The sequence below is a fragment of the Diceros bicornis genome, chromosome 37 (assembly GCF_020826845.1).
Source record: "Diceros bicornis minor isolate mBicDic1 chromosome 37, mDicBic1.mat.cur, whole genome shotgun sequence".
In the NCBI taxonomy this organism is placed as follows: domain Eukaryota; kingdom Metazoa; phylum Chordata; class Mammalia; order Perissodactyla; family Rhinocerotidae; genus Diceros; species Diceros bicornis.
In genome coordinates this window covers 21,177,387-21,203,116 of record NC_080776.1, presented here as the reverse complement: position 1 = coordinate 21,203,116, position 25,730 = coordinate 21,177,387, and the positions used below count along the sequence as shown (strand labels likewise).

Below are 25,730 nucleotides of genomic sequence, written 5' to 3'. Positions count from 1 at the left end.
GATGTCCGCTTCCTCCACCCAGGCCAGGCCCCCATCAGTTTGTCACCCTGTTCTTTCTATATGGCAAGAACTACACAATCACAGCACCGCCCCTTTGCCTCCACACGGTGACACACCTGTCATCAAAAAGACTAAGTGCCCCAGAGCAGCTCCATGCCATAGGGGCACATCCAACAGCCCAACCCCTCCCGCCCCCTCCATTCTTCTGAATTGTCTGAGTCATCTGAATTTCATTCCTACCTTTAGCCACATCATCTATACAAAAATAACTTATGATGACTGCAGTGGGTTGAATGGTGGCCCCCAAAAGACATATCCACGTCCCAACCCCCAGAATCTGTGAACGTGACATTATTTGGAAAAGAGTGTTTGCAGATGTAATTAAGTGAAGGAGCATTGTGGATTATCCAGGTGGGCCCTAAATCCAATGACAAGTGTCCTTATAAAAGACGGAAGAGAAAACACAGGGAAGGAGGAGAAAGCCATTCCAAGACGGAGGCATTCAAATGATGCAGTCACCAGCCAAGGGACACCTGGGTCACCAAAAGGTGGACGAGGCCAGCAAGGGTTCTCCCCTGGAGCCTTCAGAGGGAGCACAGTCCTGCAGATGCCTTGATTTTGGACTTCGGGCTGTTTTCCCTCCCTGCAAAGCTGTTCCCCGTGCTGTCTGCTCTAAAGTGTCATCAAGGACACACACACACACACACACACACACACACTCACCTCTGCTAATTTATTTACATCTGTGTCTCAGCCCTTTCCCAGGAACACGATGAGCATTTCCCAAGAAGAAATGGGCTGGACCAGATAATTTATCAAGACCTGCGCAAAAGCTAGGGCGGTGGGGAGCAGGCGGGTTGAGATGCGCAGAGTGACAGCCACCGTGCAGAGTGACAGCCACCATGCAGAGTGAAAGCCAAGGTGCAGAGCTCTCTGTGCCTTCCCTGTCAAGGGGCCCCAGGAAGCCAGGTTCCTTCTGTTTCTGGGCTGAAAATAGAATCCTCTGAGAAGATTGAAACAACAAAAGAGGAAAAGAGCAAAGAGGCAGACCTCTCTGCACACTCTCAGTGACGGGAAGCAACGGCTGGTTTCCCAAGTCCGGAGGGCACGGGGAGAAAAGGAAAACCATCAGCCTCTCAGTCAGGGCATAAGAAGAAAAGGTGGTTCCACGCCAGTGGGAACCCTTCTCGGACAGCATGCAGTGGGCTCACTGAGACAAAAACTCAGCTGGGAAGGCTTGTTTCAGGGTGAACATGAGGAAGACAACCTCCTCGTAATTATCCGATTCATACAGACACCCAAACTGGGGTGATCCATCGGGGCCCGCCCCCATGCCCTGGAGATCTGAGTAGGCACAGCTGCCCTTGACCAGCAGAGTGGGCTCCGACCAGGCCGCAGGGGCCGGAGGCCGCTTGTTGAGGTACACGCCCAGGTTGGATCTATGTTGGGGGTCAGTGGGGTGAGTGTAGAGCAACCACTTGTCTGAGGAGTCTGACTCCGCAGTGGGGCTGGGGAAGCTGACAATGCTGCCATGGCAGCCATAGGGAGGTTCCACGAGCTTCTTCACTGGTTGGGTCTCCTTGAAATTGAGCCCGTCATTGTCGCTCTCAGCCTGGACCCTGGCTCGGAGGAGACTTCTAGCGTTCAGATACACCACCCTCTGTTTTGCACTGCCGACTTCAGCCACTTGGCACTCCAGGGTGTCCTGGGCCACAAAGTTCCCTGTTTGCCACGTGTGCCCATGGTCGTGGCTGACGAAGCAGAAGGCGAAGGGGGAAGGCTTGCGGAGGGGATGGAGGTTCCGGTAAGCGTAGGCGGGCACCACCAGACTCTGCGTCTCGTCGTGCAGCTGCAGACAGTGCCCCGGGCCTACTGCGAAAGTGGCCCATTCCTTGTAGGCCGGACCAATGACGGAGTCCGTGAGGTCACTGGCGGGGCTCCAGGACCTCCCATGGTCGGTGCTGGTGACTTGGCACAGCCGCGTCACGTTGACCCTAGTTTGGAGCTGGTGGTACTCGGAGACCTGCCCGGGGATGGCAATGAAGAAGAGGAAAAGGGTCCCCGTCTTCTCATCATACAGGGGGCTCGGGTTCATGGATCGGTGGCCCTCCAGCTGGGCTTGGGCCACCACCTCCTGAGTGTGCCACTGAATGTGAGGAGAGAGAGAGAAGAAACACAGCCTTGAAATGGCCAGTGACAGTGACACTCTGTGTGGGCTGTGTGTCTCATGGGGTAAGAATCAAAGGTCATCAAAGAGAACTCTTCATCCAGCATTCATTCATCCATACGATACCTCCCCAAAGCTATGGGAACCAGGGCTCCACCTCACTGCCTCCATGGCAGCCCACTCTTCATTTGAAGGGCTGTTGTTTCCATTCCCACCAACAAACTTACAGAGCACCTACGATGTGCTAGATGTAATACCCAAGATACAAAGATGATTCAGGCACGAGCCATTCCCAGCTTCATCACGGTTCCTTCAACTTACCAGCCCAGTCCAGCTTCTCACTCTTGGAAAGTAAAGTCCTAGTGGTAACTATGACAGTCTGACCAGCGTGGGACAGAATGTGACAATCACCTCTCATCTTCTATACATCACACTCTATTGATGCAGCCTAGGAGGGACAGCACCATGACACTAAGGACTCACACTGAGCTTCCATAATCCTTGGGTCTATGTCATATACTCTGCAGCTCTGCCATCTATCCCCATTCATTAAGAGCCATCTCCTAATGAGTGATTCTAAGGGTAGACACTGTGCCAAGAGCCTAACATCCATTGTCTCATCTAACCCTAATCCCCACCTCCTGAGGGACAGGTGTTATTAGCTCCATCTTACATCTGAAGAATGGGGTAGATGAGTTGCCCAAGGCCATACCTCTGGCAAGTGATGGAACCAGGACTTGAACCCAGGTTCACATAATAATGACCACAAAGTAATGATAATAATATTAAACCCTTCATATGTGATAAGCCAGCCTTGGGTGTCTTCATCAAAATTAATTACTTGACCTATATGCAGTAACTTCAAGACGTGAGCAATCACCCCAACCCTTACCCTGCTCCCCAGGTTAATTTTACTCAAAGCTACAACCCCCCATGTGATACCGAACTACTCCTCCCTCAGGTTCTCAGGGATGTAGGGAAATTTTTCCGAACATCGGTTTCCTTGAATGACTGTCCAGTCAAGCAATAAAGCAGATGCAGCCAGCCCAGCTGGACTTGTTCATGGTGAACCCAAGTGAGATCCGGGTGATCACTTGGGAACACCTTCTCTGCTCTATCCCTGCTAGGTCCCCGGGTCCCTCTTGAGTTTCAATGTATCTTCTCCCTCTATCACCCAATTCTCAGTGAGCTAAGAATGGAATGGTTCCTGTCTTCCTGGCAGAGCAATTCTAGCCTCATCCTGCCTTACCTGGACCTGGTGAGTGGATGCATCATAGCTTCCTCTGCGCAGGACGATCAGCTCTGCATGCTCATCCTTCTTGTTCCTCCGCTTCTCTGCGAAGGCCAACAGGGTCTTCTGCTGAGGCAGGTAGAGCAGAGCGGGGATTCTGTAGGCATGGGCTCCAGACTGGAACACTTTCTCCTTCTGCAGGATGGGGCAGGATGCCATGGGGCTTGGGAGAGAGCACAGGAAGAGGAAATGAGTCCTCTGCAGTCAAATCCTGAGATGGGGCAAGAGCCATCCTGCCAGGCAGGTGGTGCTCACTCCACAGGCGAGCCGACCAAAGTCAAAGTGGCCCATCATCCTCCTGTTATGGTGAAGAGGGCATGATCTTCTTGCCACAAGACAAAAGCCAATCATCAAGAGGCAAGACGGTGGCAGAGAAATGGCATTTATTAAGCAATAAGCTAGCAAATCAGAAGATGGGGGACTAGTGTCCTAAAGAACCATTTTAAAGGGGGCACAGAATCTTGAGGCAGTTATGTAGGCCAGTGAGTTATAGGTGTGGGGGTTAGCAATGTTGACTCTCTGGTGTTACAGACTGGGAGTCACCACACCAGATCTTTCAGTTGTCATGGATATCAGCATAGAATCTCTGTTCAGGGGTCATCACATTCCTAGGGAACTCACAAGAACAAAGTTATCATCTTATCACAGCTGGGAGGGGCCATAAAATCTACAGAGCATGTATATCTCCCGGAGGGTGCATACCTAGCTGGGTTAGTTAATCAGAGGTCATTCAAAGTTACAGAATGGTTTCTTTTCTACAGTATGGCTTCCCTTGTGTCAACCTTGTGTTGAGCCAGTATCAATTCCTCCCTTTTGTTGTTCATCCTCAATCTTGAGGGATATCCTGCTGATGAGGGGCATAGGTTATTCCATCTCATTGAACTAGTCTCTTGGTAAGACAGTGATGCAGGTGGGCTCCCAAAGTTAGGACTATACTGTTTAAGCAAGTAACCAGATATTTAATAAGAAGCATTTCTGGAGAAACAAAAAGCAAAACAAGGTTAATGGTGGGAGCAAATTATAAACCAGTTTCTGAGCCCAGGGGGCAGCAAGTCAAGAAGATCTCTAGGGTTCGGCCTGGTGGTGTAATGGTTAAGTTTGCACATCTGCTTCGGCAGGCCAAGGTTCACAGGTTCAGATCCTGGGTGCAGACCTACACACTGCTCATCAAGTCATGCTGTGGCAGCGTCCCACATACAAAGTAGAGGGAGTTTGGCACAGATGTTAGCTCAGTGACATTCTTCCTCAAGCAAAAAGAGGAAGATTGGCAACAGGTGTTAGCTCAGGGCCAATCTTCCTCACCCAAAAAAGATCTCTAAATGTCAGAGTCAAAGCATCTTTTGCAGTTTGAAATGTCTCTGATGATGTCCTCGAGTGTTCAGGCATCTTTCTGAGTGGCTTACACAGCAACAGACATGAATCTCGCTTATGTTTATATCAAGTTGTCCAGCTTCAGTTTGCAAGGCTTCAGGAAAAAGGGCAGGTTCAACTCTCAATGATTCCAAATGAAAATGATGGAAAAAATTGAAAACATTAGTTTGAAGATATGTAGCCAGATATTTCAGGAGACTAGAAGAATTCAGGATCTAGTCCACTTAACAGATATAAAACAAAACCTCAAAGACAATTATCAGAACTAGAACCTAATATCCATGAATGTGTACTATAGTTTCTATTGAAACGTAATTTTTCTCTCTAAAATCACCCTCATTTTTACCAAAGATAGCCAAAATAAGATTCATTGGTTGGCAAAAAAAGTCTAGTTTCAATAAACTTGGCCCAAGTATTTACATAAGTACAGCAAGAATAGCGATTGAACATATAGGCTCTTTTAAATTTCCTTTGCTGAAACTTTTTATAAGGAAACTCAGATTGAACTTTAAAGGCATCTGAGGCCAGGAAAGCCATACCAAGGACTTGTCATCAGACTCTGCCTGCAATACCTTAGATTTGGGTGGATTCCTCTCTTCTCTTGAGATTCCCTCAAATATCCTGATGTTCCTTGCACCTTCCAGAGAAGTGACCTTCTTTACTCACCTGGTAAGATTGATGGAAACCTTGTAAGCAAGATACCAGGCTAATATTTCCAGGTGGCTTTATTCCATAAAGTCAACCTTTGTTCCTCAAAAGCTGTCTCGTCATATCTGAGTCTGCATGTTTCTCTCAAATATGACATTCCAATCAAAGCTCTGGTAATATAACCAGTGTTTCCAATTGTGTCTTGCTATAAAGAGAACAGATTCTTATCGAACTTATGCAAATAACTATATTGCCATGAGAACAATACTCACTCACTAAGAACTTCCAAATTCTGGAGGGATCATATAGGGAGAAAAATAGATAATTGTTTCAATTCTGCTTACAAAGGTATAATTTAACCAAATTGCTATAAGTCATAGTTAGCTTAAGAGAAAGAGAAAAAGGTTTCCTTAAATCTGGAAAAAACAAAGCATCATAAAAGTCATCAATATCTCCAATGAAGTCATAAAAATTATAATCATCTTCATCGGTTCATTCGGTCCTGTGTAATCAATTCTTGATCTTAATCTTCTGCTAGCAGTTTCATGAACTCGTCAGTTTCTCTGTTAGAGTTCTGTAATTCTTTACCCACTTCAGTTTTATGATCTGAAAGTTTATCAGAAACCTATATTCTAAAGTAAGTGTCAGAGTCCTTTCCATGAATCTCTCTGAAGGTGAAACATTTGCAAAAGCATCAGAGTAAAACAACAACTATCTGCAAATAACACTCAAAAAAAAATGTCAATTTGCAAAGACACTTCGTTATTTCTGTGACATACAACACTTTGAGATAATAACTAGAATTATGACCTACAACCAGGACAGATCAGAATTTTTGCAATGTTATATAATTTTTTAAAAACACTTATGTTAATAACATTTATCCACACAATATAACCTAGGAAAGTTTATAATCATTCATTTGATAATGCTTCCCATGTAATTTAATGTAGCAAGTAAGTCTAATTAGTTAATATCTTCCTTTTTATAGAAAGAGAGAACAAATTCTTTAAGAAGTCCCAGGGCTAGTTGGAAATTCTCAAAGTTTCCTTTTTTTAAGTCAAAAGAAAGACTTTAATTTGGGGGGAAGTTCATCAAAAATATCAAAAAGTTTTAAAACACTTGGTCAAATAGGAAGCAATGCTTAGTTATCCATTTAATCAAAGTGACAACAGAAACAGTGAAAAAAAAAGCCTTAATAGAGATACCTCAGTTTTTTCGAACATTGGGAATTATTTTAACAAAACATGGATTTTCTGTCTTTTAGGTAGACTTACTCAAAGGTTGTCTTTTAAAGAGAGAAAGCCAAATTCTAATTTTGCACCAGCTTACCTTTGATATTTAAACTTATTTACTTAATTAAATTCATTTCAATCTTAGCCAACTTGATCATGCATAACTCTTTCCTCAAGGTTCCTCCTCCACAAGCCTTCTATAACTTTCTTTTTTTACATTCAGAATTTGTTCCATGCCTTCTTTCCCCCCTCTTAGTACTTTAGGACAAATTTATCTTTCTTAACAAAACAAACAAAAATATTTTCATTATTTACACCTTCTTTACTGAAAACATACATCTTACTTTCCTTGAACACAAATATGTTTTCCTTTAATTTTTAGTAGCTTATTAATTTTTAGTAGCTTTAATCACATATATTAATTAGAATTCTTAAACCTTACAGACCTTTAATTTTAGTGAAAACTAAGAAGGAAGCAATTATGAACTGTCTTTTATATTAGCATTCTGTGGCTTGACAAGTTTATAAACACTTTTCATAATTTCTAGAAACACGCTACTTCATAGTACAATTTTTAATAAAATACAAGACATGTTTAGTAATAGACCCAAACATCTTTTAGTTTCTTTGTAATAAGAAGCCAAAAGTAGATAAACTTAGACATGTTTAGCGATAATGTTTCAAAATTTTATCTTATTTGAAAATGACCCAGATATACAATGAATTTTTTATCATTTAATTTCACCTAGTAAAACTTCAAAGTTTCAAGTTAACAGAGAGATTTTGGAAGTTATCTTAAATATACCTGCCATAATACATAATTATTGTTAAAAGTTTATCTATAAACTCTTATCTTACTTACATCTATACCATTTGTTTGTAACAATCATATTTAGATTACTCACCAAATTTTATGTGACACTAAAGCAGTTAGCCATCATTTTAAGTTGTTTTGAGTGTGTACATCGTAACACATAATCATTGTTAAAAAGTTCCCCCCAAAACTTCTACCTTTTTCATAATTATTTAGTTTACCTGTTTCCAATAATTACTTAGATTACCTATAAAGACTTTGAGACATCAGACAAACTCAGTTATCATTCTAAGCTATTATTTTGCTGACAAATTTGTAACAGGGATAACATGAGCTTATTTGTCTAGTAAACCCAGGCTGTATGTCTGCATCACATGCAATGCTGATAACTCTGAGGGCATGCCTATTTTAATCAAACCAACAAACTTAGAGAAGCTTTTATTTACCAAAGATTATTTCATATCATATTAACTTGAAAGACATTTGAGTCAGTTGCTATTACACTTAGAAATAATTTATATAAGCGCTTCCTTTAAGCCAATTGAATAGAGCTTTTTAGAAATTATACCACCTGGAGGTAAGATATCACACACACACATACATATAGACACACATACACAGAGACTCCACAGCTATTGTTTTAAAATTACTGCCATGAATACAAGGCTCCTTAGTTATGAATCTAGATTTTGTTTTAAGCCTTTTTACCAATATTTGTGGATAAGACACTCAATGTGCTATATTTTTGGTGAGGGCACTCTATGGCCATTTTTATTTCCTTTTTCCTTTTTTTTTTTTTTTCAGTCCTAGGAATTAGTGATGGGCTAAATAGTCCCCAGAGGGTTTGCAAGCTCTTTGAGATAAGGGAAATGGGTGGTATCTGAACTGCCTCTGGTGTAGACCGCATTTCCAGTCTTGCAAGGATTTTTAAGGACAGTTGCTCTAATTCCTCAGAAATTGGGTTGTAACTTAAATGACATTATAGGTTGATCTACCAGTCCAACTATACCATCCCTAGTTGCTTAGTTTTATTTTAACTTAGGAAAGAAGGCCTGGAAAGAAAATTCCTATCAGGCTCTGAATATCAGCTTCCAAACTCAGGACACAAAACAAGCTTGGTAAGATTCTACTGTTCTCTATAAGCATCTACACATTCTGGAAACTTTCGGTCGAAAGGTGGAGCCCTTGACTCTTTAAAGATCAAAGATTTTTCCTTGTTCCTTGGTTTAGAGGCTCAAAAAGAGCCCAAAATGGCCACTGCAATTTTGAATTATCCCAGGTTATCTTGCCAGCTGTTTACAGTTATCCCCATTTTAGGAGGCTTTTCCCAAGGTGGCCACAACAAACAAGGGAATTTCTAAAGAGAGTTTGTTATAATCACTGAGAAACTGAGTCCCCAAATAGCCAATTTTAACAAATAAAACAGTAAGACATAGACAAACATGAACAGACACCAAAATCCAATACTCTGGGACTCTAACCCAGAGTTCAGGACTCTAACCCAATCCTTTTGAGTGTCCCAGCAGCTATAACCCTTTCATATTGTTTCCCTTAAACCCACAATCCTAGCCTTGGGACTTTAACCCAGCAAAAAATCTCACCACTGGGGTCTCTAACCCATGATCCCGATGAGATATTAGACAATTTTATGCACAGGCATGTTTTAACGAGGTCGCTCACCCAGAAGTCATCTAATCCTGGAACTGTTTACAGACATAGACACAGACACAGAAAAACCAGACTAGTTTCCATGTTTCAGGTAAAAAGTCCTACAAGTATTCCCACTCTGAATGCTCACCCTGATGGCCCTGCTGTGAACAGAAGGACCCTAGATGGAGGGGAAGGGAGTTCTCGGGTGTCCCAAGGCAACTTACCCTCTTCCTGATGGAGCCTGTGGACTTGCCAGATATAGCTGTTTTTCTTCCTACCACAGTCAGCGTTAGGAGGCAGCCAGCATCAGTACAGGAGAGCAGGAAGGGCAGATCCCCAAGACAAAGAGAGCCTCGGCAGCTGCTAGGGACTTACCAGATTGGTTGCCCGTCTGTGGTCGACTGGCCATGAGCAGGACTTAAAGTCCCACCAGAGTCACCAAATTTGTTACTGCCAAAAGGGCATGATCTGCTTGCCACAAGACAAAAGCCAATCGTCAAGAGGCAAGATGGTGGCAGAGAAAGGGCATTTATTAAGTGATAAGCTAGCAAGTTGGAAGATTGGGGACTAGCATCCTAGAGAACCATCTTAAGGGGAGCACAGAATCTTGAAGCAGTTATACAGTCCAGTGGGTTATAGGGGAGGGAGTCAGGAATGTTGACCCTCTGGTGTTACAGACTGGGAGTCACCAGACCAGATCTTTCAGTTGTCATGGATATCAGCATAGAATCTCTGTTCAGTGGTCATCATATCCCAAGGGAACTCAAAAAAACAAAGTTATCATCTTATTGCAGCTAGAAGGGGCCATAAAATCTACAGAGCATGTATATCCCCTGGAGGGTGCATACCTAGCTGGGTTAGTTAATCAGAGGTCATTCAAAGTTACAGTATGGTTTCTTTTCTACAATATGGCTTCCCTTGTGTCAACCTTGTGTTGAGCTGATATCACTCCCACATGGGGTTCATCCTCCTTCATTACATTCCAAGACCCTGTCTAGCAACTCTGCACACACCTCCCGTGGAGTTTGGCAGCATCTGTCCATGAGACATCAAAGAGGGAAAAGCGTATTTTGTGTTGTGTTTTTATTATAAGTTAACAAACCTCCTTACAACAGATTTCTGATAACCTTCAACTGCTTTTGCCAAATTCAACACATCAATCAATGCTAAATCTTGGGAAGGATACGGGCACTTGCTGAGTAGCATTCTGCAGCCGTACAACTGCCAGAAAATGACACATGGGAGGTTTTTATAACTCCAGAGCCCTAGAAAGTTGCCTTAGAAAAAAAGAAAAAAAAGGGAGTGGAAGGAAGCCTTGATTCTCAAGTCTCGCCTCCCCAGGCTGCCTGAGGCTAAGGCCCAGCTACCCCTACCATGTGGGCTCCACTCCTGGGGCAGGGAGGTGATGGAAGAGAGGCTCCTGACAGCTCACCGGGCTGGGAGGGTCCCCCAGAGGTACAAGGAAATAAAAATTAAAAATAAGTATATGGCAAAAAAGGGCAGGGAGGACCAGAGATAACTTGGTGACCGTGGGTGACAGTGGGCTCCGTGCCCAGGTTCCCTTCAGGAGGATTTAGCCCCAGGTGCAGAGAGTGCTGGCTGCAGAGCAGACAGCCCTCAGCTGTCAGCTCTGAGGAGGAGAGACAGGATGGCCATCAGCTGAAAAGCTGATTTTCCAGGTGAGATAAAATAAAAGCCTGGGTGAAGCAGAGACTGTGACAACCAAAAGAGGAGCTCAGCTCTTAGACATGGGAAGCAGCAGAATTAACATGATTTCGAGGGCTAATTAGGGAGAATGCCCCAGTTTAAAGTATTCTGAATTGATTTCCATAGCATCTGTGACTGTTTTCCAGATTCTTCCTTTAGATTCTGATCTCCTTTAGGGTGGGAACAAATATATTCATTCTTATAGCAAATATTTATTGTGTTCCTACCTTGTGCCCTGCACTGTTCTGGGAACTTGGGAGTTTGTATTATAGTGGGGATGGGAGGGCTACTGGTACTGCCAAATACCAAATGGTGCTCGCTAGGACCAGGACCTGTCTGAGCACTTGACAGGGGTGGCCTTATTTGGCCTCCAAATGCCCTGCTCTCCGTAAAACCTGTGAGGCTGAGAGCGATGCCCCTGCGGAAGAGATGTCGGCGTGGAGCAGGAAGGCTGTGGACACGTGCTAGCCCCAGTCCCCGCAGCCCGCTAGTCTCTGTATTTAGAGCCAAAGCTGTCACAGGAGGGTAGGGTGTGGAGGGAAAAGGGGACCTCTGTGTCAGCTAGAATAGCTCTTTTCTATTCTCAGCAACTCAGCACCGGCCCGAACTCACACACCCACCAACAATACCAATGCCCCAATGTCTTCATAATAATAACGACAAACACTTCAGCGGCCCTTATGAAGTGCCGGGCACGTTTTATGTGTTCTACAATGCTTCAAATTTTTTTTGTATTTTGTTAATTGTATTATTTACAATACAATTTACAAACATTTAGTCATTTAATCCCCATGACACCCCCATGAAGTAGACACTATTATTACCCCACTGTACAGATGAGGAAACTGAGCTCGCCCAACCCTTGAGTGTCAGAGCTGGGACTAAAGACACTTCTAGCCCCACACAGTACTCCAGTTCCGAGAGGAGCTCTGGAAAACGCCACCTTCCTGCAGCTCGTCACATTTCCAGCGGAGCTCTAGCACCTGGTGGAAGTAGCTGTCCCCCTGGACCCAGCTCTGGCTCAAACATGGCAGTGGCTTGAGACTGATGTAGTGGGAAGAGAACTGAAGTAAGAGTCAAAAAATCAGATTCCAGGGGCCAGCCCGGTGGCGCAAGCGGTTAAGTACGCGTGCTCCGCTGCAGCGGCCCAGGTTCGCCAGTTCGGATCCCTGGCGCGCACCAACGCCACTTGTCAAGCTGTGCTGTGGCGGCATCCCACATCAAGTGGAGGAAGATGGGCACAGATGTTAGCCCAGGGCCAGTCTTCCTCAGCAAAAAGAGGAGGATTGGCAGATGTTAGCTCAGGATCGATCTTCCTCACAAAAAAAAAAAAATCAGATTCCAGTCCTAGGTCCACTCCTAACAGGTTGTGTATCTTTGGGCAAGAACCTGCTTCCCTGGGTTCCATCTCCCCACCAGGCAAGAAGGGAGCTGTAGGAGGTGACCGTACAGGCGCCTTCATCTCCAGTGCAGGGGCTGAGCTAGGACCTGCTCCCTGGGAGAGGGGTGGGCAGAGGCCTCAGCACAGCCCAGCCTCACACTCCAGGCAATCAGAGAGACAACAGTGTCAGGCAGAACCGTGAGGATCTGCCATTTTGTAGGCTACCAGTGGCTGCCATGGCTTGTGGCCTTGTGGGCACCAAGCCTGTCTTACACAAGGAAGCTCACTCCTCCCCACATGGCCCCCGAGGCCAGCATGAGATCTCCCATCTCAGATGTGGGGAAACTGAGAAGTGGGTCAGGGAAGCAGCAGAGGGCTTCCTCGAGTCAGCGGTGGAGGTGGGTGGATTTGAGCCTGGATCTGCGGGATTCCAGAACCCACGTCGCTAACGACCGTGCTCTCCTGCCACGAGACCTGCAGCTGGGACTCTGAGGTCTGAAATGTTTCCTCAGAAAAAGCAAGCAGTGGAGGGTCCCCACCTGCATTTTCTCTCTCCTGTTGGGAGCGTGACCTCATGGGCACCTTTCAAATCCAGAGGCCTCGTTGCCAGCATTCACATGCCCACTTCAGGAAGATGCTTCGGCAATTTACAAATCTGTACTGAGTGCCTTCTATGTACCAGGAAACAGATAAACAGATAAGCCCTGGTCCCTGCTCTCCAAGAGCCCATAACAATAAGTGAGAGCCAATAATTCTGGGGAGCAAGAAAGAGATACACTTTGCAGCTTTTCCCAAAAGAATAGCCCTTGTTCCTGGATCAGTTTTGGGTGGAGCATTTGCCTGTTGGCTACCATGTTGAAATGATGCCATCTCTCCAAAAAGCAGGCAGCTGCCCGCATCTGGTCTGCCAACAGTACCAGCAAAGCAAGCATGTGGGGCAACAAGTCCGAAGCTGGGGCAGCCTCTTTCCCCAAGAAAACCCCATTTCCAGTGAGTTCAACAACTCAGCTTGGGCCCAAGGCTTTGCTGGGATTCCACTCCAAGCTGAGAAGAGCTCTCTGACTCTCACGTCAGTACAGAACTACTGAGCATCCTTCTGGAAGCTCAGACCAGGAATAACTTGAGGGCAGAATTAGGAGTTTTCCTGAGCTGGCTGATCTAAGCCTTCTCCCCACATTCCCCACCCAATGTGTCCTCTGGACCCCCCAAAAAGAGAGTGGGTGCCATATCAGGAGGTTGAGGGGCTGTGAGCTGGCACGCTTTTTAAGGTTGCCATCATCTGAGGCATTCCCAATATCACACCATCACTTTATAATTACCTAGTACAGAATAACTCTTGTTTATGTCCACAAAGGAGCAGGTGGGTCAATTCTGGGAGAAGTCGTACCTCAAGGAGAGTGTTCCAAGTTGGATCTCAGGGTGTGTGAACAGAGGCAGTGGGAACCCGGCTTCTAGAAGGACAGTGCGGCTCCTGCATTCCCCTGGGCTTGCCTCAAGTCTCACAGCCTCCTCTGTTGGGTCTGTGCCTATATACACCTAAGAGAGGCCCCAACTTCTGCCGCCCACTCACCTGCCAACGTGCTCCAGGGCGATGTCAGTGCACAGGCCCAGCCCAGGCCCAGTTAGGGCACTGTCTCTCATTAGTTGGGAAGAAGTCTGTCCAGCTCTCTACACAGTCATGCTGAATCAGAATGAGCCACAGGCAGCCTCAGTCAAGCTCGCCTCTTAAATGGATGCATCGAGCGAGTGTGTGTACAGCAGGGAGCAGACTTCCCAGGGGCTGGGAGAGTCTGGAAGTGCAGGGAGAAGGCAGAGCAGAGGCTGGAGCCACGCAGGACTCAGCTCCTCCTCTGGCTCTGCCAGGGTTGGCTGCGTGAGCAAGGCAACTTTCTTGACCTCTTGGGACCTCAGTTTCCTCCTCTGAAAAATGGGAGCAAAAATATTACAGTAGACTCCAAGCTGCATGAGAGCAGACTATATCCCTCGTCTGCTACCACAACCCGGTATTGAGAGCGTTTCTGATACATCCTTGGGTCTCCATCAGTACTCATCATTCATTGATGCTGCCTTTCCAGGCAGGGTGGATGACATGAGGATTGCACAAGAAAACCCATCTAAATCTCTTAACTCAACATCCGGCACGTGGCAGGGACTCATTAGATGCTAGTACCTGGCAAGGAGCCCTTTGCTTCTGTCCCCACCACAACCATGTCTAAGGCTCCTTGAGCCGTGAGTTCATTCCCAGGAGGGATGAGTCATTTGCTGGCACACAGCCAGAAAATATAACCCACCTCACCCCAGTCCCCCGCCAGGCAGTGTGGGTGAGGCTGCGGGAGCTGGAAAAATCAAAAGGCAGTCCAATCCAGTTCTTGTCTTAGTCTAGAACCAGAGGGTGAGGGAGGTCGTCCTAATTTGTTCCCCTTCCCTCCACTAGACAAAGTCCTTTCACGGTATCTTCAGCCCTAGACAGTTCCCGTAGCTCAGAGTCAAGTAGAGACATACCTTGGCATCTCTTTCCTGGGAGGTCAGCTCCCCCTGGCTGCCCCCCTGGTCAATGTCCCCCTGGGTGGCCGGTTCTGGGCTGCTTGAACCTGCTCTGGTCTAGCCCTCACACCAGTTCTTAGAGAGAGAGTCATGGATAACCTCAGAATTTATCTTTGAAAGCCTTATCCAAAGGCCAGCCCAAGTGAACGCCCCAATAAAGCCAGCACCCCATCTCTGACTCACACCCCACAGGAGGTCTGGGAATCACCTCAACATTGATGCCTTTACATTCTTGTTCTCCCTTGAATTCACCGGGCCACAGAAGAGGGGTTTTAAAAATGAGTTAAGTGTAGGGGTAAGTGACTCATCAAGGAAATCATGACACATCTATAAAATGGAATATTAGGCAGCTGATTAATTAAAATCATATTTTAAAGAATAGATAATGCTGGGACAATGTGAAGTATAAAAAGTAGGGTACAAGGATAAGGTAAGATCCTACTTTTGTAAATGTATATATTATATACTCAAAAATCTGTATTAAAAAATAAACAAAAGTGATATCAAAATATGTATTGCTATACTCCCAAAACTTAGGACAGTACCTAGAACAAAATAGGTATTTAGTAAACATCTATTGAATGTAGAATGAATATATAAATACTATCAGTAATAAATTGTAACTAGTGGGATTACAAATAATGTTTATTTGCCCCCTTGTACTCTTCCAGGTATATTTGAATATTATTAGTTTAAAAAAGCATTATTTTAAATATAATGGTAAGTAATATAATGAAAGGCTTTAAAATGTGGCACTGTAGTGCCTATTTAACTCCATCCTGGCCAGATCATCAAGTGGGGAAATACATCTTTGAAAGGGCCTAAAGAGCTTATACAAATGGGCTTGACTGAGGATGTAAATTTAACTTACATTTGACTCCAGAGGATCAACTGATTAAATGTTCAAAAATATTCATTGAACACATCCTATGCAGCCAATACCATGCTAACTTGAGGAGGAGATGGAGAGAAAGATCATGGATGAGGCCCCAGAGCTCCCCGTGCTTATTATTTATGTGGGAAAAAACATACAAGAAACAGAGGTCAGTGAAGGCAGGGACCGAGTGGTGGGGGCGGACTGTGATGGTGACAGTGACTTAGAACAAAGGGAAGTGGTGTAGTCTGCAGGTGTAGTCTGCAGGTAGTCTGCAGACTTCCTGGAGGAAGGCGTACGACCTGGGCTAGGCAAGGAAGAAAAGTAAAATGTACAAAGCAGAGATAGAACATTCTAGCAGGAGAGCACACAGCCTGGCATGTAGTGGGTGCTCAGTTTGAGTCTGAGGAAGCGAGGAAAGAAGCACAGAGGTGAACCCACATGGGAATGAGACAGTGTCTGGCTTGCCATCATTGCTTTGAAACTAATCTGTTTTCTCTCTGATGGCTTTTGCGAGTTTTCTTTATCTTTGATGTTCTGTAGTTCCACTACGGGTTGGCCAGGTTGAATTCGTTTTTACTTACCTTGCCTAGGACTCACACGCTTTTTCAAACTCAGAACTTGTGTCTTTCTTCATTTCTGAAAATTTCTCAGTCATTATTTCTTTGAATGTTGCTTCTCCTCTCTGTTCTCTCCTTCAGAACAGCCTATTAAATGTACACTGGGTTTTCTCGATTTGTTCTCCAAATGTCTTTGACTTATTTTTCACATTTTCCAGCTCTTTGCCTCCTGGTCCTTCATCCTGGGTGATTTCCTCAAATATACCTTCCAAATCACTAAATCTAAAGTTGTGTCTAGCTAAGATTTTTTTTTAATGCAGTATTTTTTATTTACACAATTTCTACTTAGATCTTTTTGAATCTACTTTTATAAATATTAATTTTCTCAGCACTGAAAACAAATGAGCTATGAAGCCATGGAAAGACATGGAGGAAACTTAAACACATATTACTAAATGGAAGAAGCCAATCTTAAAAGGCTACATACTGTATGATTCCAACTATATGGCATTCTGGAAAAGTCAGAACTATAGAGACAGTAAAAAGATCAGTGATGGCCAGGGGTTGTAGGGGTGGGGGTGGGTGAGTAGGAGAAGCACAGATGATTTTTAGCACAGTGAAAATACTCTGTATGATACCATAATGATGGGTACACATCATTATACGTTTATCCAAATCCGTAGAATGCACAACACCAAGAGTGAACCATAATGTAAACTATGGACTTGGAGTAATTATGATGTGTCAGTGTAAATTCATCGATTTTAACAAATGTACCACTCTGGTGGGGGATGTTAACAATGGGGGAGGCTCTGCATGTGTGGGGGCAGGGAGCATATGGGAAATCTCTGTACCTTCTCCTCAATTTTGCTGTGAACCTAAAACTGCTCTAAAAAATATAAGGTCTTAATTTAAAAAATAATTGCCTATTCTTGTTTTATAGATTTTAGTTCTTTATCTCTTTAAGCACCTTAAACATAGTTATTTTTTTTAAGTCCCTTTTTACATTATTCCATTGTTTCTATTTCCTCATGTGTGAACTCTCCCATTTTTGTGAGATGCTTTTCTTCATATTGGACTTCCTCAATTTTTTTTTTTTTTTTTTGGTGAGGAAGAATCAGCCCTGAACTAACATCCATGCTAATCCTCCTCTTTTCGCTGAGGAAGACAGGCTCTGAGCTAACATCTATTGCCAATCCTCCTCCTTTTTTTCCCCCCAAAGCCCCAGTAGATAGTTGTATGTCATAGTTGCACATCCTTCTAGTTACTGTATGTGGGACGCGGCCTCAGCATGGCCAGAGAAGTGGTGTGTCAGTGCACACCCGGGATATGAACCCGGGCCGCCAGTAGTGGAGCATGCGCACTTAACCGCTAAGCCATGGGGTCGGCCCTCAAATGTTTTATAATTTGTTAAAATAATGTTTTAATACTTTATATTCATTTATATTCTTCATATTAATCACCCCCCCAAATGTTTTATAATTTGTGTGTGTGTACTCATCTTCAATGGGAATTATCTTTTGAGTGTGGTGGTGAAGGTGCTCCCACTAGGCCCTCACATGGACACCTCCCCATAGCTGTCTCTATCTAAGTCTTAAGGGTTCGTAGTTTCTCAACTTCCTTTCTCAGTTTCTACCTTAGAGTTTCTGTACTTCACGAGTGGCAACAGTTTGGACCCTGTGTGCAAACCCAGCTTGTTCTCCATTTTCTTATAGGTTATTCTATTTCTGCCCATTGTCTAGGACATTTTTTTACTTCTCAGCCGTAATCCCTCTTCAAACTTCCTACTGTGTTTAGGTCCAAATGCTTTAATTCTTGTTCCCCGACAGCTGTTAATTTAAAATAAACACATACCCAGGGCATCATCATATGATCATCATATATGATTTGGAGATTTATACTTATTTATATTACATATATGTGATATATACATATATTCAGCATTCTCTGTGTTCAGGAAAATTCATGCAACCTTGGGCAAGCTATTGAACCTCTGTGTGTCTGGCTTCCTCATCAAAAGACTGTAGTGATGGTTAAACAAGTTAAGTCATGTAAAGTGCTTAGAACAGAGATTGGCCCAGAGGTGGTCAATAGAAGTCATGATAACTATTCATGCTCTGCTCGGTTCTTTTTCTTGACCAGTCTTGGTCCATCACCTTTATATATTTCAAATGTATGTTTTAAATAACCACAACAATTTTTTTTTTAACTTCCAACATTTAAATTCCTCTCCTCTCCCCACTCCCAACAGCAAACTCAATGCAGGAAGTTATTAGATAATCTAAAAAGAAATTCTTTTATAATGAATTAAACTTATTACCCTTGAATATCCAATTCCTGCCAATGTACAATTATAATAATCACTTTCAAACAATTGGTTCATGATTATTAAGTCTATTAATGGTCTACAAAAAATTATCACCCAGAAAACATCACAAAAGCTTCTGGTCGAGGGCATGCCGGATGTTGAAAGGGATTTCTCAGTGTCCTAGTCCATTTGGGCTCCATAACAAAATACCACAGACTGGGGGGCGTATAAACAACAGAAATTTATTTCGTACAGTTCTGGAGGCTGGAAGTCCAAGATCAAGGCGCCAGCAGATTCCATGTCTGGTGAGAGCCTGCTTCCTGGTCCATAGGAAGGCCCCGCCCTCACGACCTAATCACCTCCCACAGGTTCCACCTCCTAATATCATCATGGGGGTTAGTTTTCAACATATGAATTTTGAGGGGACATAACATTCAGTCTATGGCACTCAGTATCATCCCAGAAAATTCCTATAGCAGAACAGTAAACGATCATTAAAAAGAGTGAAGGATTTTAAAGAGTGCTGAATTGGAAAACTACCAAGACATTAGATACAGAGCAGTATGTGCTGTGGTCCTGCCTAAGTAAAACAAAAGGTATGGGATGTGTGTGTGTGTATGAGAGAGAGAGATTATGTATAGATAGAACATTTCTAGAAGAATATTCATGAACGTGTTCACAGAGGTTATGTAAAATGTTTTTGAACAAGAAAGTGACAAGATCAGGACTGTGTTAGCAGGTTCACATGGCATAGTGAGTGGGATGGGACTGGGAGCAACTGGGAGAGACTGAAGCCAGGGACCTGTTTCAAGGACATTGCACTGGTCTGGGTAAGTGTTGCTGAGGGCCTATTCTGAAGCAGTAAGATGGAGTGGAGGAGAAAAAAGGAAATTCGACTCACTTTCGAGGTGCTCCCAGTGGTACCCAGGGCCCAGCACAGTATCTACACCCAGTAGGTGCTCAACAACTGTGTGACATGAATGGTCTCCCATGTGAAAGACTTACACTTCCAGCTCCCAAAGACACCCTCTGGGCACCTCAAGATGTCAATCCCAAGACCCCACCACCCTCTTCTCAGAGTTCACCCACCCGGCCCTGGGCCCTGGGGAGCAGAGTGAGGAGACAGGGCCACAGGCAGGTGAGACTGGGGCCATGTCTCCCTTGTGCCCCTTCTGGCCCTTCCCACCCAGAGTGTGGAACCGGTTCCCGCTCTGTCCCGCCGCCCTCACTCCGCGAGGCACCCCCCCAACAGTCTGCTTTCCTACAGGCACAGCCCTGAGCTGGGCTCTGTGCATATGAGGCAGGAGAAAAGGGTCTCCAAGAAACTGTGGGCCCTGCTTCCGTTGGGAGCTAAGGGGAGACAGGAATATCACAAATGAGAAAAGGGAAAAGTGAGCCAAGAACATCAGATGTGGTTGTGCGCCGCATAATGACGTTTCAGTCAATAATGGACCACTGTACAGTGGTGGTCCCGTAAGATGACAGTGGAGCTGAAAAATTCCTATCGCCTAGTGATGTCATAGACGTCATGAGGTCATAGCGCAACGCATTACTCACGTGTTTGTGGTGATGCTGGTGTAAACAAACCTACCGCGCTGCCAGTCATAGAAAAGTATAGCACATACAATTATGGATGGTACATAATACTTGATAATGATAACAAACAACTATGTTACTGGTTTATTTACCATGCTATACTTTTTATTGTTATTTTAGAGTATACTCTTCCTACTTATTAAAAAAAAAATTTACTGTTAAACAGTATGCCATGTTATGCCGGCAGCAGCCTTATACATCTTGTATCTACTGCATCTCTTGATTGCATTATTTTCTCTTGTGCTTAATTTAATCTCGTGTTGTTTTGTTCATCATGGCCCCTAAGCACATAAACTCCACTGCTAATATTGCGAGTAAGAGGCCACATGGAGTGATTGACCTGGAAATAAAATTACAAGTGATTAAGGACCACAATGGTGGAAAATCAGTGACGGCCAGTGCTCGCCAGGCAGGCATGTCCCATTCCACCACAGCTAGGATCTGGAAGAACAAGTACAAAGTGATGGAAGCTGTTAAAGGATGTGCTTTATTGAAGGCAATGAGACTAACAAAGATTTGAGAAGGGCCTATGTCAGAGACGGAGAAATTTCTAATGACCTGGATTGAAGAACAGACACAGAAGCGTATCCCTCTCAGCACCATTATGATCACAGCCAACACAAATAGTTTGCTTGCAATGTTGAAAGAAAAGGCTGGACCCGACTACAATGTTGAATTTACTGCTAGCTCTGGGTGGTTTAAACAATTCAAGAATTGTTATTCACTACATAACGTGAAAGTGAGAGGTGAGTCTGCGCGTGCTGATGTGAGGCAGCTGAAGAATTTTTGGAAACTCTAGATAAACTGATTGTGGAGGAAAATTATTTGTCAGAGCAAATATTCAATATGGATAAAATCTCCCAAGTCAACGCCAGGTCTCAAGGCTTTTAAGGACAGGACAACAGTGTTGCTTGGGGGCAATGTTGCAGGCTACAAATTGAAACCCTTTGTGATCTGGCACAGTGAGAACTCCAGGACCTCCAAGCTTATCAACAAGCAGACACTGCCAGTGTACTACGGGAGCAATAAGAATCATGGATGACCCAGCTCCTCTTCCAAGATGCCCTCCTGAACTGCTATGCAAGTGAAATGGAGAAGTAGTGTTTGGAGAATAACATACCTTTCAAGATTTTGCTTATTGTTGACAATGCTCCCAGACACCCTCCTTTTATTAGTGATCTTCATCCCAATATCAAAGCGATATTATTCCTTCCAAACACCACCTCTTTGATCCAATCAATGGATCAAGGCGTTATAGCAGCTTTTAAGGCCTACTATCTGAGGAGGACGTTTGTCCAGGCTATTGCTGCAACTGAGGAAGACACTGATGCAAATCTGGGAGGATTACAACATCTATGACGCATCAAGAACCTAGCTTGGGCTTGGGGTGATGTCACCAAGGAGCGTATGGATGGCATCTGGAAGAAGACACTCAAGAGGTTCATCCATGACTTTAAAAGATTTGCCAAAGATGAGGAGGTAGCAAAATCAACAAGGCTGTGGGTGAGATGGCAAACGACTTTAACCTGGGTGTGGAGGAGGATGACGTTGAGGAGCTCCTAGAGGTGGTTCCTGAGGAATTGACTGATGAGGGGTTGTTGGAACTGGAGGAGGAACACAGAGCTGAAGAAGAGGCGAGAGAAAAGGAAACTGCAGGAGAAGAACATGAAGAAGAACCTCCAAGAATATTCACAGTGAAGAGTTTAGCAGAAGCTTCTGCAGACCTCAAAAAGCTCCTTAAAAAGTTTGAAAACATGGACTCCAACACTAAATGTTTTCACTAATACAGAGGAATGTTCGTGGTGTGTTATCTGCTTACAAGCAAATCTATGATGAAAAAAAGAAATAAACCTGCAAACCACCATGGACATATTTCTGAAAAGAGTGACACCTCCTCAAGAAGAGCCTCGGGCAGGCCCTTCAAGAGGTGTTCCAGAAGAAGGCACTGTTATCATAGGAGACGACAACTCCATACGTGTTAGTGCCCCTGAAGACCTTCCACTGGGACAAAATGTGCAGACGGAAGACAGTAGTGTTGATGATCCTGACCCTGTGTAGGCCTAGGCCAATGTGTGTGTTTGTGTCTTAGTCTTTAACAAAAAAGTTTAAAAAGTAAAAAAAAAAAAAAAAATTTAAAAATAGCTTACAGAATAAGGATATAAAGAAATAAAATATTTTTGTATAGCTGTGCAAGATGCTTGTGTCTTAAGCTGAGTGTTTTACAAAAGAGTCAAAAAGCTAAAAAAATTTAAATGTTTATAAAGTAAAAAAGTTACAGTAAGCTAAAGTTAACTTATTATTAAAGAAATAAAAATATTTTTTAGTAAATTTAGTGTAGCCTAAGTGCACAGTGTTTATAAAGTCTACAGCAGTGTACAGCAATGTCCTAGCCTTCTCATTCACACACCACTCACTCACTGATTCACCCGGAGCAACTGCCAGTCTTACAAGCCCCATTCGTGGTAAGTGCTCTATACAGGTGGACTATTTTTTCTCTTTTATACCGTACTTTTACTGTACCTTTTCTATGCTTGGGTATGTTTAGATACACAAATACCATTGTGTCACAATTGCCTACAGTATTCAGTACAGTAACATGCTGTACAGATTTGTAGTCCAGGAGCAACAGGCTATACTGTGTAGCCTAGGTGTGTAGTAGGCTATACTATCTAGGTTTGGGTAAGTACACATGATGCTCGCACAATGACGAAGTCGCCTAACAACGCATTTCTCAGAATGTATCCCTGTCGTTAAGTGATACATGATTAATATAACCCTATACACCGCACACACTCATGCATACACATGCATGCACCAGCTACCATAACACTTGGCACTTAAGAGATGCTTGAAATAGGTTTTCTAAATGAGTGAGACAATGAAAAGAGAGTGAGCAGGCGGATAAGGAATCTCAAAAATGTGGCATATGAGGACCAGTTAAAGGAAAGAGAACTGATGCTCCTGAAAAATAGAACATTCAGCAGACACCCCCCCCCAAACCCCACATTTGTAAAGCTCTACTGAGAGCCGTCAATGGTGAGGAACTGTGGGGGAAGAGGGAATAATTGCATTTATTTTGGTATCTTCTGAGCCTAATGTGGAGTCTGGATTATAGTGTCCTGCTCAAATATTTGTTGAATGAATGAAGGAATGGATAGGTGGATGGAGGGCTGATGGATGGATGGATGGTGGATGGATAGATGATGGATGGATAGATGGATGGATGGATAGATGGATGGATGGATTGATTGATGGATAGATGATGGATGGATAGATGGATGGATGGATTGATGGATGGATGATAGATGGATGGATGATGGATGGATAAGACACTACTTCTATCTGGCTTTCAGAGGCAAAACTGAGACCAGTGTTTTATAGCAATCAGACGGCTGTGGTCGACAGCTTTCAAAAGTGGCCCTCACAGATCACCAGCTTCTGGTATTCTCACCTTTGTGCAATCCCCTACCTTTGAGAGTAGGCTGTACCTGACAAGTTCCTCCTAATGAGTAGAATACTACAAAGTGATGGGATGTTTTTTCCGTGATAGATTACAAAAGACAGGACTTCTATCTCCCTGGACTATGCACACGTTGGTGACAACTGCCACAGTGGAAATGTCCTTGGGGTGGCCTCAGGCCAGCAGTCAGTGAGGGGCTCAGGCTCTCAGCCCAAAAGCCTACGGGAACTGACCGCTACCAAAAACCTCGGGAGTATGGAAGGAGCTCCTCCCCGGTGGAGCTTTGAGATAGGATCCCAGCCCGGCCGGCACCTTGACTGCAGCCCGTGAGAGACCCTGAGCAGAGAATCCGGTTAAGCCGTGCCCAGATTCCTGACCCGCAGAAACTGGGAGACAACAAATGTGCATTGTTTCAAGCCACTGCGTTTTGGGTTAATTTGTTGCCAACAATAGATAGCTAATACAATGTCTTATTTGAATTTAATATAAAAGTGGACATTCTGGTAATTAAACCTGGCAAATGGTGGTAGTATTTAAGAGGCCAGGCCAGGTTTTGGTACCAATTGGCCTGAGTTTGAATCCTGGATCCCCAACTTACTAGCTGGGTGGCTTTGGGCAAGATGATCAGCTTCTCTAAGTCTCTGTTTCTGCGTCTTTAAAATGGGCATAATTCTCTGCTCATAGAGATAACACAAGGATTACATGAAGCGACTATGTAAAGTAGTAAGCCCAGTGCTTGTCACTGAATAGAAGGTAGCTATTAGCAGTAATAATAATAATAGAAATAATAGAGGAGCAAGTTCCCCTACAAAGCAGTGAGTGTTTACTACCTGGATGTGATCAAGCTGAGGTCAGACGGCCATGTGCAGGAAGCGAATGGAAGCCTAGAGGACCCCAAAGCCTTTCCCAAGCCTCAGATTCAAGTGCTATGTGGCTGCCGGGCCAACGCCGGGGGTCGGGGGGGATCCAGTTTGCCGAGGGACCCTTGTGGTTACCGTGCACCAGGGTGCGGTTCGCTGTTCCCGGCCTTCACCGTGGGTAGGGCCTTCCCTCCTGCACGGCCTCTGGATCAGGTGCACGGCCACCACCCTGGCTGGGCCCGTGGAGCCTGGGAAGGTAAACACGCAGCCAGGAAGTGAGTCTCGGGCATGGGGCCAGCTCTGGGCCGAGGCGGGTCTGAAGGTCAGGAATGCTTCCCGGGGAGCCTTTTCCAGGAGAGGACAAAGTGTTTGGCTGTGGGCTCTCTGGGACGGAGCGGAGGGAGTGCAAATCTTGCTGGGGACACGCCAGCCTCTTCTGAGGCCCCGGACAGAACAGTGGACAGGAACAGAAGAGCCATCGAGGGGTCACCCCCGGGAGCTCCTCACTGGCAGGTGAGCAAGTGGTCTTGGTATGTTTTTAATGAAATGAGATGAAGCAAGAGATGGATTGGAGATCGCAGCCAGGGCAGGATTGGAAAGACCCCAGGCAGGTGCGTGAAGGGAGAGGAGACCACTGTTCATTGAAAAAGAGCTCCAAGAGAGAAAATAGCCCCAGGTTTCACTGGCGAGATTGAGTCTAGTGTTGGCTGCCCCACTCTCCCTGCTGGGACTCAGTTTCACCATCTGTGAACTGGGGTAACGATTCCTTCCAGGCTCCTCTCCTATGATGGCTCTGGGGGCAAGTGAGATCATAAACAGGACTGGCTACACAATTTACAGGCCCCCATGCAAAATAAATGTTTGGGGTCCCTTGTCCAAAAATTACTAAGAATTTCAAGAATTAAGAATTTTAAAATAATTAAGAATGGCAAGAGCAGAGCATTAAATCAAGTGAGACGTCCTTCTAAGAGCAGGGCCCTGTGTGACGGCGCCAGCCCTGATAATAAATGTGTATGTAAACTGTGAAGTGCTAAACGAACTGAGATTACTATGCGCCCTGGGCTCAAATCTCAGGGTCAGGAAACACACTTGGGGAACGGAAGTCACAGCCGTGAAGTGACAGCTCACGGCAGTGCTGCCATTGCCCCCTGCTGCTCAGAGTCCCCTCTCAAAAGGACAAAAGGCCCTGCCCCTCAGAACCTTCCGGATTGTGCACCTGGCTGACATCAAACCAGAGCATGGTGTGACTCAAATGCCTGGGGAC

General features: G+C 44.6%; 1 protein-coding gene across 1 annotated transcript; it reads right to left on the bottom strand.

Moving 5' to 3' along the window:
- Positions 1-1,083: 1,083 nt before the first annotated feature.
- On the bottom strand, positions 1,084-3,617 carry NEU2 (neuraminidase 2). The gene is made up of 2 exons (XM_058533229.1): positions 3,417-3,617; positions 1,084-2,146 (listed from the first exon to the last, which is right to left on the bottom strand). Exons 1-2 carry the CDS (start codon positions 3,615-3,617, stop codon positions 1,208-1,210), a joined length of 1,140 nt encoding a protein of 379 aa, XP_058389212.1. The 3' UTR covers positions 1,084-1,207.
- Positions 3,618-25,730: the final 22,113 nt, after the last annotated feature.

Excerpts from the sequence above, each read along its gene's own strand:
- NEU2 (XM_058533229.1), bottom strand. The coding sequence starts at position 3,617 with ATGGCATCCTGCCCCATCCTGCAGAAGGAGAAAGTGTTCCAGTCTGGA. Across the intron at positions 2,147-3,416 it reads CATCCACTCACCAGGTCCAG|TGGCACACTCAGGAGGTGGT; the intron begins GTAAGGCAGGAT and ends CCTCACATTCAG.